Source organism: Glycine max, chromosome 10 (genome assembly GCF_000004515.6).
Source record: "Glycine max cultivar Williams 82 chromosome 10, Glycine_max_v4.0, whole genome shotgun sequence".
NCBI lineage: Eukaryota > Viridiplantae > Streptophyta > Magnoliopsida > Fabales > Fabaceae > Glycine > Glycine max.
This window is the reverse complement of record NC_038246.2, coordinates 8459794-8477825: the sequence shown is the minus strand read 5'-3', so window position 1 is coordinate 8477825 and position 18032 is coordinate 8459794. Positions and strand designations below refer to the sequence as shown.

Here is an 18032-nt window from a genome sequence, read left to right as displayed (position 1 = left end):
CACATGTTTACGTCTATCTAACAAATTAACACATTCAACTTTGCACTTATACTCAATCGCAATAACAATGTTATAATCTCAAAACAACATGTTATTTCACAATTCATCACATATTCAATTTATAGACACTGCTCATGAATTATACAATACTTACGACCTCACACTCGTGTTTCAAACAAGTTTAACACATTGCTCTACAATTTAACAATGGTTCCTAAATAGGAATCCTATATCTTCCCTTTAACATTGCGCATAAAAAATTTTCTCAAGATAAACATTGGTTGGGTTATTGCATAATTCATAGCTCACAACACCAGTATTGTCACATCAAGTGTTAACGACTCACTTATTCACAATCAATATAATTATTTATCACGCTAAATCTTATGCAAAACACAAACAAATCATACAAAAATATTTCTCACAACACGGGGAGTAAAATCCCTCAAATGGTTCACATAATCATATAGAAAAAATTACAATAATTTGTATAAAATAAACAATCAAAGAGAATATTAGTTAGAGTACAATTTATGTTAATTAAAAAAAAACTCAATTTTTAGGGTTCATACTCAACACAAAAATACATCAATTTCACGGAAATTTCTCATTGGGATATCAATTGATTTGTCAAACATGTATAATTCACAGTTATAATTGTAAAAATAGAATCAAAATTTGCAAAAACACCCCCAAAAACCCATTCCAATTGATATTCTAAGGATCCCTACACATGTTCTCACTATTCCTCAATTGTGAATAACTCATCCCTTACCTCTAAGCGGGCTCACGTGTGTTCCGGCAGCGATAGCGACATCTCTAATGGTTCCCTAACATTCCTCAAGATTTTCCTCTGATTGCTCTGATAAGCTTTCCAAACGTTAGAGAGAAGGAGAAGAGATTGAAGTATTCATTCCACTATCTTCGTGCAATGAGTATTTCTCCCTCCCCAGACATTATTTCGCAAATCCTAATAGTTAAAATGTGTGGGAGTGAACTGCAAACCTGGTGTCCAAATTTCACAATGATCCAATGGTTAGCGAGTACGGGATCATAGTTTTACTGGGACAAGTTTTGGGTCTCTACGAGAAAAGGAAAAGCTACGATGCGAAGGGAAATTCTCTCACCTCCGACATTGTGTCGCAAATTCCAATAGTGAGAATGTTCGGAAATGAGTTCCAAACCTGGTACTCAAATTTCACAATGATACAACGGTTAACGAGTTCAAGATCATCGTTTTACTAAGAAAAGTTTAAGTGTATGCAGGAAAAAGAGAGGGATTTGGGAGAAGGAGAAAAGAAAACAAAATTGAGAGGAAGAGAAAGCGCAGAGACTATCATTAGTCTAAAAACTGACCTAATATGTCTCTATTTATAACTAGGTACTCTCAGCCTATTCTTTACTCTATTTTTTTTCTTATTTTTATTATTTTATAAAAAAAATCTCTATTTTATTTCCTATCAAATGAGTAAATCAAATATCTTTTTTTCCCCTTCAAGCCATTATTTTAATAAAGTTATTTCTCCTTATTTATTTAATTATAAAACCTCGCCATTTTTCTAAAACTCTATTTATTTTTAATAAAAAACTTTTTAATTTATTTACGAAAATGGGGTGTTACAGTTGTAGCCCTGGATGCTATCTATCTAAGGGATTTAATTTCACTCAAAAAAAATATATATAACTCTAGATACTTCAATTTTAGTGAGTAAAGGTTAGGTTGTGAGAATTATGCAACCAGTTTGTATGTTTCCTAATTTTAGGTTTCTACATGATTGAAAGGGATTTTGAAGTCAACATAGAAGTTGTAGATAATTGTCTTAACTTTCTAATGAGATAATAACCAACTTAATAGGATTAGTAAAACTATAGACATGATTATTATGCTTTATGAATTTCATAGTAACATAGGTTGAAAAATGAGTGTGTAATATTGACATCATGATGAGCGGTAGTACGATGTATGACATTTATACTTATAATTTGACGAATGAAGTGATGTGATGATATTGTTATGTAAATGAGTGAATGTGCCCATGATTGATATTGTGATTGAATGCATGATGTCCACGAGTATATGTGAAAGTAATATTCCATGATATGCGTATGTGTTGTGAAAAATGTTAGGAGAACCTAATCCCCTTGGGATAGGAATCTTCAAGGGAATTCGAAAATAAACCATGTTCATATTGTCTATAATGAATCATATTTTGCATATGTTTTTAAGTGAAGGACGTTTATGAAGCTAACTGGGGAGGTCATGAATGAGTTGACGAATGACTCTAAACTTAGGGGTGCAATGGTTTGGAATTTCCTTTAAGTTCATACCGATTACATGTGTTAGAGTATCCTTGCAAGGTCAGAACACCCTAATACATTGTCAATGGTGTCATCTCAGTGAGAGTGATAGTGTCGAGGTGCCCATTATGTGGCACTTCATCGACTACATGGACTCCCAGGCTATATATTCACAGTATTTTCCAAAATTGTACCATATGCATATGAGTCTACAAGTTTAATGTGCATCGCATTTCATGTGCGGCTTTGTATATGAAATGTTTGATTTGGATGAGGCATGCTTGTGTTGTGGAATGTAATTGTTTATAAATATATCTTATATCTATATGATTTCCTTAATGTTGAAATTCATTGAGAAGTATCTCATTCTTCATCTATTTGTCTTGTTTGTGTTTGAGTTGAATGTCACCCTTGCAAATAAGTCTCTATAAGGTTATGGTGATGATGCTACCAGAGGGGCTTAGGTCTCCACTTTATATTACTATTGATTTTAGGGTTATGAATGCTCTGAAAAATACTTAACATTAGGACATAGGTTTTATTCATGTATATAAGGATTAAATTAATGAGTAGTTTTTCACAATATTTTATTTAATATGGTTTGTATGGACTTTCGAGTGCTAAGATTTGTTTAACATGGAGTTATGTTATTTATTGATCTATTTTCTTTAAGTTTACAAATATTTGACATGTAATACTTTTATTGTGAAATAAGTTTTTTTTTAAAATAAAAAATTGTCTGTAATCTGTTTAAATTCTGCTATGAACGTATATAAAAAACATTACAAGTGTATGTGTCTTGGGGTAGAAGGGTGTTACATAGCATCACAAAATCCCTCATACTAGAGATTCATTCTCTTCCCTTCTGGGATGATTTTACTAGAAAATTGCACTATCTTAACCATTCACCAGACCCATATCCTCCCTTCTCTCTATGACACACATCACCACCTTCATAACACCATCCACTTTGATGACCCAAATAGGATTTGGACCACCTAACCTCACTTTAGATCTCTCAGATCTAGGCATAAGACACATCAATGGACTTAGGATCTTCTAATGAGGGAACAATGAAGACGACATAGAAGCTCTAGAAAGGGCTTCTAATAGTTTGAAAAAAGTCATAAAGTGAAAAGGTGCATGGTGGTGGACATACTTGGAACCTTTGGTCGTTCACAACATCGAAAATGTGACTCCTCAAAGCAGTGAGGCTCCACTACCCCCCTCTGTGACGCCATTCTCATTGTTTCTTCTTCTTCACTCTTTTTCACTTCTCCATTTTTAGTTCAACACAACCACCATAAGATCTTACTTTATTTTTTAAGATATTGAATGTGGAGTTAAAGCTTAGCTAGATGGTGTATTTGGGGTGATTTTTGGGTCTGGATCTTAAGAATGGTTTATTTTATGTTTTATTTTTATTTAATTGATTGTGAAGATCTTAAATCTTGGGATAAGAAAGACATAAATAATTTGTATATTAAAATCAGTTTACAAAAAAAAGTATGTAAATAATTTACATATTAATTTATGAAATTTAATTATAAATTGGTAAAATAAAAATTAAAATGTAAATTATTCAAAATAAAAACATATAAAATTATATAAAATAAAATTAAAAAGATTTATATATTAAATATTTTTAATTTATAAATTTTGATAATTTGAAAAAAAATATAACTCTTGACTATTGATACATAGAAAATAATATTAATATATTTAACTAAACAAATCGAGTATATTAGTAGTTTATTACATTGTCTATGAATAAAGGGTCACAAGTTTAATTCATATTAAGATGTTTTTTTATTTTTCACTTCATTTAATTTTTTTTCACATAAGTGTCATGTCATTTGCCTACATAAGCTCCATATCAGCACCAATATGTCACATAGAAGTCAACATTTGACTTTGGATGGTCAACTGATAGGACTAAAATTGCTTATTTTGGAAAATAAGGAAACTAGATGTCTTGATTTATAAATAGAGACCAAATTATATCAAACAATGATAAAAATAATAATTTTCTTTATAAAATAAAACAAGATATAAAATCTAAAAAACAAATTCTGTAAATCATGCAAGCTTTGATGGTGTCAAGAAGAAATCACAAGCTTGTCATCATCAAAAAGGGGGAGAATGTGAATGTATGTATACATGATTTTGATGATGTCAAAAGAAGAATCAAACAAGGCTCATTTGCTTCAAGATTAATACAAGATTGTTTCAACAAACAAAGCATTGATTCAAGATTTCTTCAAGATCAAGTCTTGCCTCAAAACGAAAGGTTTCAAGTCATCCAAGGCACATGTAATCGATTACCAATGGTTTGAAAGTGTGTAATCGATTACACATCATATGTAATCGATTACCAGAGACTCTGAACGTTGGGAATTCAAATTTTAAATGAAGAGTCACAATTGTTCAAGAAAATAACTGTGTAATCAATTACACTAATGCTGTAATCGATTACCAAAGAGGATTTTCAAAGAATATCGCCAGCAGTCACATCTTATCATTTGAATTTTGAATGGCCATCAAAGGCCTATATATATGTGTGACTTGGGATGAAATTGGCAGAGAGTTTTGTTGGTCCAAAATGTCTTATCCTCTCAAAAGAAAATGAGAGAGATTCCAAGAGAACTTCATTGTCAAATGCTCTCTCAAAAGAAACTCTTGGGCAAACACCTGCAAATCCATTAAGAGTTCATCCATGGACATCAATTGTAATATTCTTCTCTTCAAGAGAGAATTCTTCTTTCTTTCTTCTCATTCAAAGAGATTGCTTAAGGGACCGATGGTCTCTTAAGTTGTAAGGAATGCTGAATACAAGGGAAGGGTTGCCCCTGTGTGGTTCAGACTTTGTAAACAGATTTTTACAAAGGGAGTGGAAAATCTCAAGTGGGTTGCTTGAGTACTGGACGTAGGCACGGAATTTGCCGAACCAGTATAAAACTGTGTTTGCATTCTCTCTTTCTTTATCTTATTTATTTTTTTGCAATCAATTATGTCTTGCATGTTTAAAGAACATTATTAAATTGATTACTGCTTCTTCTGCATTCTAAGCCTATCTCTTTTAGAAGGGGGTTAAAAGTTTGTTAGTGGAAAATTAATTCACCCCTTCGTAAGTTATTGAGGCCATAAGGTCCAACAAGTGGTATCAGAGCAGGATTCTTGTATAAAGTTTAAAAACTTCAAGAATAGATATGGCCTCATCCAACTTTCCATTTCCTGAGAAAATTCTATCAACAGGCTCTTATGTTCAATGGTGAGGGTTATCATTATTGGAAAATTCAAATGCAGATCTTTAAAGAAGTCGTAGATTTAAAGATATGGGAAGCCATTAAATTTGATTCCTTTATTCCTACAATGGTAGAGAGAAATGCAACTACATAAAAAAAAACTAGAGAAGAAATAAGATGATGATGAAAGAAGAAAGAAGAAGATTCCTCTTTAGCCCCAAAATGTTGAATGCGATCAATCTGGGCACATGAAATTCAATTGTCCTGTCTTCAAAAGAAGAATGAAAAATTTGACAAGAGGAATTTTAAAGAGAAGAAAGAAAAGAAAGGATACATCACTTGGGAAGATAATGTCATAAATTCTTCAAGTTGGTTGCTTATGAATTCATAGAAAAAAAGTTTATGGAGAAAAAAAGAAGAAACAACTGGAGGAAGCTGTTAAATCCAGAAGCACTAATACCGTCATTGATCCTCCATCTCCCATCAGACGACATGTGAAGTGAAAGATGGTCGGCACCAAGAAAACTAGACAAATAACATTTGAGGCAGCAAAGGAAATTGCTGACAAAATTATAAGTCACTTTCAATTATCAATTGCAATTATTTATATTTATTGTTTGATTGAGTAAACTAATAAATGTGTTTGTTACAGGATTCTTTAGAGGAGTAGGCTTCACGGGGTTCCTTTGTCGCCCATGGACGTTAGGATGTACTGACTGCTGCCATTAGGCGACTAGAACACCTTGGTCATGTTCGTGCTGCTGGAGCCAGTGTCACAATCAAGCAATACTTTGGATCGGCTCCAAGGACCTCCCACACGTCTTTGTCCATGGCTCCTGAAGACTTGGAGCAGCTGACGTAAAAAATCATGGACCGGATGGAGGAGTCGATCACAGAAAAAGTGACTCGACAACTAATGTTGTCCTTCAACTAGATGCAGTCTCGGTTTCAATCGCAAATGCAATCACAGCGACTGGCACTGCCTCCTGAGCCTGAGGTTGGTCTTTCAACTGCTTGTGTCAGCACAAAGGAGAGTTGTGTTGATCCCTCAGGGAATGACGCAGACACGAGTGACTCAGAGAAATGTTTGTTGTACGTTGAAGAAAATCCTCCCAGCCTGGTTACCCTAGGAAGACTTTATGAGGGGTCGACAACCGCTCACATCATCCCTTTGGGAAATGATCAAGTCAAGGTTGGTGTTGAGGAAGTTAGAGATGCAGATGCTCACATTCCTGTACCCACTCAAGAGGTTTAGTTAGTAGGGCAAACACTTAACACATTCGTTGCTTGGCCAACACATCTTGTCAAGTGTTTCTCAGAACAAGTATTTCATTGTCATTAAATTTTTTTCCAATTAAAGTGTTCATTATCATTAAATTATATTAATTAACTGTGTTGGATAAACAGAGAGCTGTTGATGATCCCCCTATATTTGATGACATTGACCATCCCACAACTTTTTCTAAAGTCGTTGCAGGTTATGTGGGATGCTACCATGTTTGGGGTGTTTAATGACAACTTCCCTTTGTACATAAAGCATGAATATCTGTCTGAAATAACATATGGTGATCAATGTCTCAACATCTCTGTTATACAATTGTGAATTCTGTAAGTCACTTTACATTATTGTTTATTTCCTAACTTATTGTTTTAAATTCATACATAATTTACATCATTTTAACAACAATAGGCATATGACTGAGACAAGTATGCGAGCGGGGAATGTCGATGTGTATGGATTCCTCAAGCCACAATCCATACAGAGATCTGGGCAATCACATTTGAATCAGAAAGTTATATTAAGAACTGGATGCAGAATTCAAAGAGGGATGTGTACCTAGGAGCCTACTTGAATGGGTAAGTTAAACTAAACAAATGAATTTAAATAATGTATAATAGTATAATAACTTACATTGTTCTCCACTGCAGTGCACATTAGCAAATGGTCGTCATTTTGCCTAAGGAAAATGTTGTCATCGGGTTTTGTTCATTGCACAATAAGCCATACAACTACCTAAAAGAAATTATTAACAGGTCAGTTATATTTTCAATACATTTACATTAGCATTAGTTGGGAACAACAATATTTTAATTGTACAATATGCATCCACATTTGTATTGAGCAGTGCTTTGAAAGGATTTGACGAAACTCCACAAAGTAAATCCAAGGTTGCTGCTAGGTGGATTGTTGTTAAAGCAAGTCATTTAAACAATGTTTCTAATTATATTTTATTACTGTGTAGACTAATTTGTACTTAACATTGAATATCTAAATTTTATAATGTATTTAGTGTAATAGACAAAAAGGAAGCACTGAGTGCGGGTATTACGTCATGCACTAGATGTCAACTATAATCTTAGGAAGTTTCAAGAATAATTGGGAAACAATAATTGTTTAATTCAAACGTATTTCATTTTGTTGTAATTGGTATTACATATTATTAACTTATGTTTTATTATATTATGCAGTATTTCAATGATGCTAGACCATTGGAACCAGAGAGATTGAAGGCACTTCGCATCCACTGGACAAACTACTATTTGAAAGTTAAAAATGAAATAATTAGTGTTTAAGTAATTTTGGAATTGTAGTTTAGTTAATTTACATTTTTTACAATTCATGTTATATACACATTAAATATTCTTTTAATTCATAGTAAATATTCAATTTTTATGGAATTTATACTAAAAATTGTCTAAAAACAGATTGAAAATTATCTGTTGTGGTTTTACTTTTAAATTTGCAGGTTAATTTGGAGTAATTAAAAAAATAGGCAGCACATTAAAAAAAAAATCCAAAAAACAACATCGGTTTTTAGTAAAAACCAATGTTGATGTTTACAAAGAATATCAATTTTCACAAAAACTAATGTTAAGCTACACTGACAGCATCTATTTCTTTAAAACCAAAAACCAATGTTGGGGAGTACAAATTAATATCGATTTTTACTAAAAATTGATGTTGCTTATCAGACAACAACATCGTTTTCAATTAAAAACCATGTTGTATGTATATATTAATATCGGTTTTTTTAAAAACTGATGTTGTATGTATAAGTTAACATTGGTTTTGGTAAAAACCGATGTTAATTTGAAAATATTTGACTTTTTTTATAATTCTTACTATATAAAGTCAATTTTTTTAAAAAACAGATGTTGTCTTTTTTATGTTAGCATTGGTTTTGGAAAATCGATGTTAACGGTATTACTTTCAACGTCAGTACTTTTAACATCGGTTAATAACCGATGTTCAAAGTCCTTAATAACCAATGTTAAAATCTTATTTTATTTTGTAGTAGTGGAGTTGTATTTTTTTATCAATATTTACGCCAGAATAAAAGTTCCTCAATATCAACCTTATTTTTTTATAACATTCGAATGCAGGGTATACATACCCAGAATGAGTATGAAATAAATAAATAAAATAAGTGGATAAAGAAAGGGACACACATAATAATAATTCAAAACTTAAGTACGAAAAAATTGTATGTCTATTAAGGAAAAAAAAGGATCATAAAGATGTGGAAGAAAGCCTTAAGGCAACAGAAAAGGTTCAAGACCATAAAGATAAATAGTGGTGCGGTTATATTTAACGACGTGAGCAATAGAATTGTTTTTCTACAATTTTTTAATAATATTACCAACAGAAATGTTATATTTTTTATATAAGATTATTTTATTAATTTTAATACTTTACATAATATTAAATGAAAAAATAAATACATGTAATATCTTCAAATGTATTTTCCTTATTTAGTGAGAGGATTGTACGTGTTGTTTGAATATTTAGAATTTCAAACAATTTTGCTAATAAGTAATAAATAGAGTTTACAAGAGAAAAATTGTGGCCTTAGCTAGAGAGAACTGGTGTAGAGAGAAAAGAAGGAATATCATATAGACACATGAACAAAACAATAACATTAAGTAAAAGTAATTACTCAATTAATTAAAGAGTAAATTACTCTAGTATTCCTTGTGTTGTTTTTCAAATTATACCCGATACTTCTCTTTTTTTTTATATTACTTTTATCTCCTTTATGTGAACATCGTTAACTAACGTCAATTAAAATATATGAGCAGATGAAATTGTTATAACATCTTTGTTACACTTGCATCCCTTTGTGTTTTTTCTCAAATTGTACATGATACTTCTTCCTTTTTTTTACATTACTTTTACCCCCTTTTGTGAACGTTGTTAACTAACGTCAATTGAAATATGTGAACAAATAAATTTGTCCTAATATCTTTGTTAAATATTCAATAACAAATTAATAACTAACCCTATGAACGGACCTTTCTTAAAATAATAACATATTTCCTTTAATATTTTACTTTTACTTTATTGTTGCTATTACTTGAAGAAGATGCAACTCTTGATTGAAACATTATATCAAACACCTAGTCATCAAAAATAAATATTTCAAAGAAAGGAGTTGAAAATATAAATGCATGAGCAAAACACTAAAATTTGAAGCAAAGGACCATATTTAATCAATAGACATTGTTGGAAACACATCTAACAAAAACGCAGCAACCAAACGACCAAATACACACAAAAAATATGAACTAAAAAAAAGAAGAAGGAAGGATGCTAACACGTGTACAAATAAGGTGGTTTCACGTCCAATAAAAAGTTGAGTTCATGTCCAAATAGAGAAAAAAGAAAAGGAAGAAAAAATATTAAAATATTTTTCAGTTTGAAAATAATGTCATGTCTTTTACGGAGTTAAGATGAAGAATATAAAGGTATTTTAGATATAAATTTTCATTACAAGTCATGTGACCAGCATGTGCTTACTTTCTATTAAATTATTTAATGATATTTAAGAGGGAGGGAGTTTGGGTGTAATGTGAGCTAAACAATTAAGATATTTTTGTAGGGTGCAAAAAAGGAGGGGTATCGGGTGCAATTTGAAAAAAATACAGGGTACGAGTGTGAGGAAGAAGATGGGTGTCAGATGTAATTTGGAAAAAGCACAGGAGATGCGAGTGTGAGAAAGAAGATGATGTTATTTTAGACATAAATTTTAATTAAAAGACATGTGATTAGTATGTGTCTACTTTATGTTAAATTATTAAACGAGAAAAATGGTCTAAATGTAATGTGAGTTAAACAATTAAAATGTTTTTTGTAGGGGACAAAAAAGGAGAGGAGTCAAATGCAATTTGAAAAATGACACCGAAAGTGCGAGTGTAATTTACTCTTAATTAAAACACCCAACTATCTTCATATGTAATTTTGTCTTTATTTTATAAAAATATATTAAATAAAAATGTATTTATCATCTTAATTAAAAACATGAAATTATTTAATCTCTTCATTGAAAATGTGAGGATTAGTTAGAAGATGCTGTGGAAAAGATTAGAATTATTGTGTTAATATCAATTCTTAGTGATGATATTGAAGATAGAAGACTGAAATCTTTTAATAAAAAAATAAAGGAAAAAAAACTTATTTATTTTGTTTCTCCTCGTAAAGCCATTTGAATTTTACAACCTTTGCAATGTCCATTGCTCCATCCATTTCTTGTTTATATTTGGCTAATTAGTAATTTAAGAATATATAGTATTTGTTAAAACAAACAATGGATATATATATATATATATATATATATATATATATATATATATATATATATATATATATATATATATATATATATATATATATATAATTGCAAAAGCAAACCGTTGAAATTGGAACCACATGTGTTAAAATTGAAATCGACTGATTCTTATTTTCTTCACCAAAATTCTCTCTCTCTCTGTTCCGTGTTCCGCACCCATGGCCAAGTCCTCCTCCACCACCACTCCACAAAAACCTTTCCTCAACTTAGACCCACTCTTCTTGAAAACTCCTTCTTACACTTCCCTCAAAGACGTGCTTCCTTTCTCCGCCGCTGCTTGCAACTCCCCCGCCGCGAGCCACCACCAGTACGTGTCCATCCGCAACCGCCTCGTGAAGCAGGCCGCCTGGGCCTACCTCCAGCCCATGTCCATTTCCCCCAGCGGCCCATCAGGCCCACACTTCTTCCGCCACTTCTACAACAGATTCTCCTCCCCCACCCACAATAACAACCCTCTCACCACATGTCTCAGCTTTATATACCGAACCCTACACCGAATACTCCACGCTATCCCTTGCTTCCTTCATGTATTCGAAGAATAGCACAATAACACGTTTTTTTTTTTCTTTCGAAAGTATCATCCAATTTGTTCTCGCATAAAAAAAAAATTCAGATAAATTGAATCTCGAGAGTTTATCAAGATCATGAAAAACCTCAAGATTCAATAAGTACTTATCTCTGAAATCAACTTAAACTCTCCTTGAGAATGAGTCTATTTCTTAATAACTGGATTAACATGTGTTGATAACTGCCTAGTATTATCCAATTGTTGCAAATTCCAACAGCAAATATTATTTTTATTACTAGGATAAGGTGTACACAAATCGATGAATGACAATTTTTGAAAGAGAAAGCAGAGTCTAATTTCTTCAATTTCAATTCCCATGTTACTTTTTTTTTTTTTCTCACAGGGATTGGTTTGTTTGAGGTGAATATGTAAATATGTACAATTGTTGTTTCTTACATCTGTTGTCGATGCGGCGACGGCAAGGTTCGAGGAGTACGAGGACTTTGTTGTTGTTGTGAGTCTAAGCGCCTGAGCCTGGCGCGTGCGCGGTTGATTCTGTCCTTGACGCTCACACTCTGATCTTGGCCGTCGATGATGGTGACGGGTTCGGGTTGGCATGGCTCTTCGTCTTCCTCGTCCACGTATTCGGTTTGGGACACGTGGTGAACCTCCACGGTTTCTGTGGTGGCGTTGGGGGGGCTTGGAGGCCACTTGCTCTTGCTTAGGGTGCTGCTTTGCTTCATGAAGGAGGCTTGGGCCTGGGTTGGAGCCGCTTGTGGTGGGGCACTTTGACCTTGCATGTCGTTCTTCTGCAATTGGAGGTACTTTCCGGTCATACTTTGCCACTATTTGCAAATAATGTATATATTTGTGTGGATTCGTATTGTATACTTACAAAGTTTCTATCAATAATATCTTTACATCGATAACAAATATAATTATAATTTGAACCTTTTTTGTCATAGGACATGAATCCGATCCTTAGGATTATATATGATTTTATTTTTTTTACTTAATTTTTATCAAACAATTTTTTTTAAATATGACGTGACACGTAGTTGGACATCACAATAGCTATTTTGAGATGATAAAAGATATAATGTGTTTAGATATATGTTACATCAATCATAGAATTATTATTAATTTTTTTGAAATTTATAAATTTAAAGTTAATTAAACAAAATTTGAAAGAATAAAATCAACATTCACGATGAATTAATTATTGATATATGAGAAATGCTGCAATATTTTCTAACACAAGAAATAATTAGATAACTTAAGATAATAATAATTTACACTAATTTATTTTATATCTTAAAATTTATGTTTAAGTCTATTCAATCTCATAAAATCGATTGTCCTTTATTTTTATATTTTTTTTTCACCATATTATTAATTGGTGTGGAATCTCCAGCCCCCTCTATTCACACATAATTAAATGTTATTAATTTTTTCACTTAAACTAAAAACTTGAGTATCACGTGAAAATTAGTTAGAACCATGATTTCACTTCTAACACCGTCTTTTGATTATTCTATTATTAGTTAAAATTTATTAGAAATTCATGATTTTGGTTATGACTTTCTGGAATAGAGAATGTGCTACTTAAATCTCATTTCTTATCTAATGAGTTCCATTTCTAAGATTGATTAAGGGGAAAAAAAAACAAGTTGTAAAGGTATATAAGAAAGAATATGGTTTCTAAACATATTAATCTTGGAAATACATAAATGAAAAGACAAGGTCAACACGTGCAACTTCTATGACTAAAAGAGGGAGATATAGCTGTAATTTTGCGAAACCTAAAGAAAATTTAGCCTTTCTTAGCTTTGATTAGCAGTAACTTACTTGTTAATGACGCTGAGCTAGTAAGAAAAAAAGGGTTCAGTAGCTAGCTAGGTTGTGCTCCTCTATTTAAAATCAAGAGTTTACCTGTGTAGTCGGGTTGGCAGAAAATCTAGTAGATTGAGAAGCCAAGTGCTGAAGAGCCTGAACAAATGCAGTTTGTCCAAATTTGGCACAATACTGCCAGTAAAATATGACGTAATCCCATCCTCTAGCCTTCCACTCAAGTATTGTTCTGTCAATCTCATTTTCATGCTTTGATACGTAAGGCCTCAATAGAGTCTCGTAAACATATCCCGTGCCCTGCATGATGCAACATTTGTAATTTTATTATCTAATTGCAAATCAAACATATGCATGATATTTACCTTCCTTATTAAATAAAATTTACAACAATCTTTACTATTTGGTGAATTATACGAAAGTTTTATTGAGCAAAACGTGCATCCATATTGTTTAGTGAGACTCAGTAAAAGTCAACTAAGTAATATATTTAAAAGGGTGTGTATGTGTTGTTGGGTTCCTCACATTCAGACTATAAGTATAAACACTATTTTAGTTGCATTACTTTTATAATGTATCATTTTTTTATGTACAATAAAGCACGACATGAACATTACACAATGCAAATATTATATTCATCCTTTTCCCCCTCAAACAAGAAAGGTGCGCGGGCAGTATAAAGTATGGTCTGCAAATAACATTAAAATAACTCAAGTGTAAGAAAATGAATATTAAAGAGAAGAAAAAGGCATACTTTAGTTTTGGGATACCACAAGTAAACAAAAAGCACCAGCTTCATCTCTCCATACATTGGCACCCTTCATAAAATTTCATAGTGAATTTACGGCTCGAAGCTAAATCAAGAGACAACAATATATAGAGAATTAATAGGACGTTAAAACGTTTGACACTTACCATCCAACAAATATATCTGTGAACTTTTCAAGTACAGTGAAAAGTGCCACAATGATCCTGCAATTAAACGATGTGCATATATTAAACGAAAGTTATATAAATTGAGCAATGCTAAATGACAATTAAACATGGATTTTAATAGGATGCATGACCAAAACAAACAAGATGATTTCCTCATTTCCTTTTCAATCAATATTTTCTGGTATTCTTAACCCCATTTGCACGAAAAAAAAGGACATGTTTAGCATCTGGGTGGGATTGGTATGCTGAACACTCAATAATCAATATCATACAAGTTCATTATCATGGTGCTGGTTGGCTGGTTCTGTCCTCTGTTTCTTCTGCTTTTACAAGGTACTGGCCTCGGTTTGAATAATTTTTGGTGTATAAAAGTTTAGTTGAGTTTGGGTTCCGGAGACTCACCGACATTAAAACCAGACTTCAAAGGTTTGAAGATGGATTAAAGTTGTAACTTCAAATTACTCACCAACTGACAACTTTCTCACATGAATAACAGAATTCGAATTCACATCTTTGATAGATGAGTCAGACACTTGGTCTCATTTTGGATATTTCAAAATAAGTTTCTTTTCATTTTCTTTTAAGTCTTTACTCATTGATGTATGCCTCATAGTTATAGTTCTAGCAAATATGTACCCTTTTAAAATTTCTTCACCATCATAATTAAGGTTTTAAAATGCGGTTTGCACTAGTGTCACATTCATTTGCTTTTAATTTCCGTAATTTTGAAAACAACAATGCCACTTGAACCAGTACTACATTAATAATTATAAGTCTCGATCATAATTGCAATTTTCATTATCCGACATCTTAAACTTAAGAGTTTAGAGAATTTTAATCGCAAAGATGGCGAGAAACGTATTTCATGTACCAGTATTTACACCAGAAGCGAAGTTCCTCAATATCAACCCTATTTTTCTCCACTGTTTTATAGCATTCGAATCCAGGGTATGCATACCCCAGAACGAGACTGCAACAGAAAAAATTGGATAAACAATGTCACATAACATAACAATGATTAAAAAATAAGTAGGAAAAAAAATTCATATATCTATGAAGCAAAAACGGGACTTACATAAGGATTCGATTAATGAAAACCCCCAACATTTTGAACCCCCACCAACACAAACCGTGGAAACTCTGAAAATCAAAGCAAACAAACTATCAAATTCTGAAAAAAAAATGTTAAGAACATTTTATGGGGGGTGCAATTTGGCCAATTTCTCCAAAAGAAACAACAGAATGATAAATTAAGACAAGTTAACATCACCTGCTGTTTAACAAGGACCAAATGAACTTACAACTTAGATTGTGAGTCCCACGATTGAGAGATTCAGAGGCGCCCAAAGTTCAAACCTTTTGGCGTTGGAATTGGGGTGCCTCCAAACCCAATTCCTAAGGAATATTAACGAGTTGAGATTTTATACTTTAGAAAGCAATGTGGTTTAATCCTCAGGAAGGATGGCCTCTGATTCTCTCTTTCTCTCAAACAAAATGTGGAAGAAGCCTTAGATCATAGGCAACAAAAAAGAGTCATGGCCATATAAATAGTGGTGCAGTTATATTTAACGACGTGAACGAGTGAAATGTTTTTTCCTGATTTTTTTTAATAATAGAAAATTGGAGGAAAGAGAAAGATGAAGAGGAATTTCTTGGCACAAAACGATTCTCTTTAATTTTAGACGCAACTATTTGAGTTTGAGGGGATTTCTCGGAACGGATTTACGGTTTGGCGGTTGGGCACGCATTGGATCGAGGCCATTTAAGTCATTTTGCGCTGATACGTTGTTTGATTATCATTAGTTCTGTTGATACGAGGAAAATATTTGTGGAAGAAAATATGTATTACGAATGTGCCAGAATAGTTAGTGCTTAATTTTAGATAATTTAATGATGCTATTCATGAATGATTGTTGATGAGCCACCTGGAGAGAGTTGATTATGAGATTATCACCATGTAATTTCAATTAGGCCTCATCATAATCCTAATGGTTCTTGCAGGGTATTGATTATCGAACAAGCCTTAAACGGAAAAAAAATGGTTGTTGCCTTGTTGGGTAGATAGGTTTTACAACTTAACTCTTGCCCAGGCCAACCCATTTCTACCCCACCTGAATTTCATAGATTATTGTTGCTGCATTAAGATGAAATATAAAATAGGTCAGCCCAAGTTTAGTTAGTATTTGACTTGAGATTGAATTAGAGACAAGAAAATGATATAAAAGATAATCAATTGATGATGTGAAATAATTTTATATTTATAATATGTCAAAATTAAATGTTAAAATAAAATGGTGTTATTCATTTATGAATCAAATAAAATATTCAAAGATAGGTAATAAAATATGTTGTGATTCATTCTCTTATTTTGTATAACTGAGCTTACATATTTATTCATGATCCACAATCAAGGAAATCAATTGGCCTAAGATTTAAGATGATCAACCTAGTGAGACAACCATTTAAATAACTGGAACAATATTATTTACACTCAACTCTTTTTTTATTTCTTTAATAAGTAGAGGAATTCAAGATGAAAAAGTGGAGCACATATAGAACAACTCATAAAAATGGTTTAAAAAAGATAAAATAAAAATAAATGGTACTATAAAAGAAAGATGTTAAAAAGGAGCATTCTTGGGTAAAATGCAAACATGTCTCACTTGCAATAGATAATGCAAAATTAGCAACAAGGTAGTCTAGTACTCTATCATCTCCTTATGGTGAGGTAAAATGAATTAAAGCAGTGCTTTTGCATTTGGGGCACTTGAGATTATCCTCAAATATCATCACATACATAAGGCAGTTAAGGCACCCTACTAACACCAAGGACGTGGATCTTCATAGCTATTGGAGTATTCAAGATTATTGTTGTTGTTGGTGGTGGTGGTGGTGGTGTCCTCTTGGTTGGGCTCAATGGATGCACATGAGCTATGTGGTGATGGTGATGACACCATTGCTAATCGAGTTGGGGACTTGAGTCTACGATCAACAACCTTGATGGGGATAGGTTCAAATTCAAGTAGGTGTGGGAGTGGTTACATTTTCTCCATTCATGGTTTTGAGACTTAAATCATTAAATAAAAGAAATGCATAAAAATTCCAATTAAGAAAAAAAAAAGTGAGTATCTATGTACTTGACAAAGATTGAAAGAATAAGGTTTGTCTAAAGGTAATTCAAAGTGTGAAGGAGAAAAGGAATGGGGTGAAAGGTTGAAAGGAGTATGGCATAACAAGCTCTAACACCAAAAAAGTGATAAGGGTGACATTTAGGCAGATAAACTATCTCATTAACTTCTCTTAATCATGACTGTGATACTATATCTTATCAATTATTAGATGAACCCATTAAATAAGTATGATGTATCATAATTGAAGCGATAAAATACCAAGAAAGGGGGTTGAATTGGAGTTTTGAAAAGATTTTTTGTTCCTTTGAGATGCTGAAAATATTTCTAGATATCATTCAGAAGGACTTGCTATAGCTTCAAAAATTGTTTTGAGTTTAGAAAATTCAAGTTGCTTAGAATGGAAATGCAATAGTTCTAGAAAAAATAGTTCCTTTAAAGA

At 32.3% G+C, this 18032-nt stretch overlaps 1 protein-coding gene across 2 annotated transcripts; it reads right to left on the bottom strand.

Moving 5' to 3' along the window:
- Positions 1–11946: 11946 nt before the first annotated feature.
- LOC100808215 (putative HVA22-like protein g) lies at positions 11947–15973 on the bottom strand. 2 transcript variants are annotated; one of them, XM_006588794.3, is made up of 7 exons: positions 15733–15973; positions 15538–15602; positions 15334–15432; positions 14442–14498; positions 14281–14344; positions 13611–13826; positions 11947–12487 (listed from the first exon to the last, which is right to left on the bottom strand). In XM_006588794.3, exons 2-7 carry the CDS (start codon positions 15567–15569, stop codon positions 12131–12133), a joined length of 825 nt encoding a protein of 274 aa, XP_006588857.1. In that variant the 5' UTR covers positions 15570–15602; positions 15733–15973; the 3' UTR covers positions 11947–12130. The 2 variants fall into 2 exon arrangements, with proteins under 2 accessions (XP_006588857.1, XP_006588858.1); XM_006588795.3 differs by having other exon boundaries at positions 15764–15973.
- Between the last annotated feature and the right edge of the window lie 2059 nt (positions 15974–18032).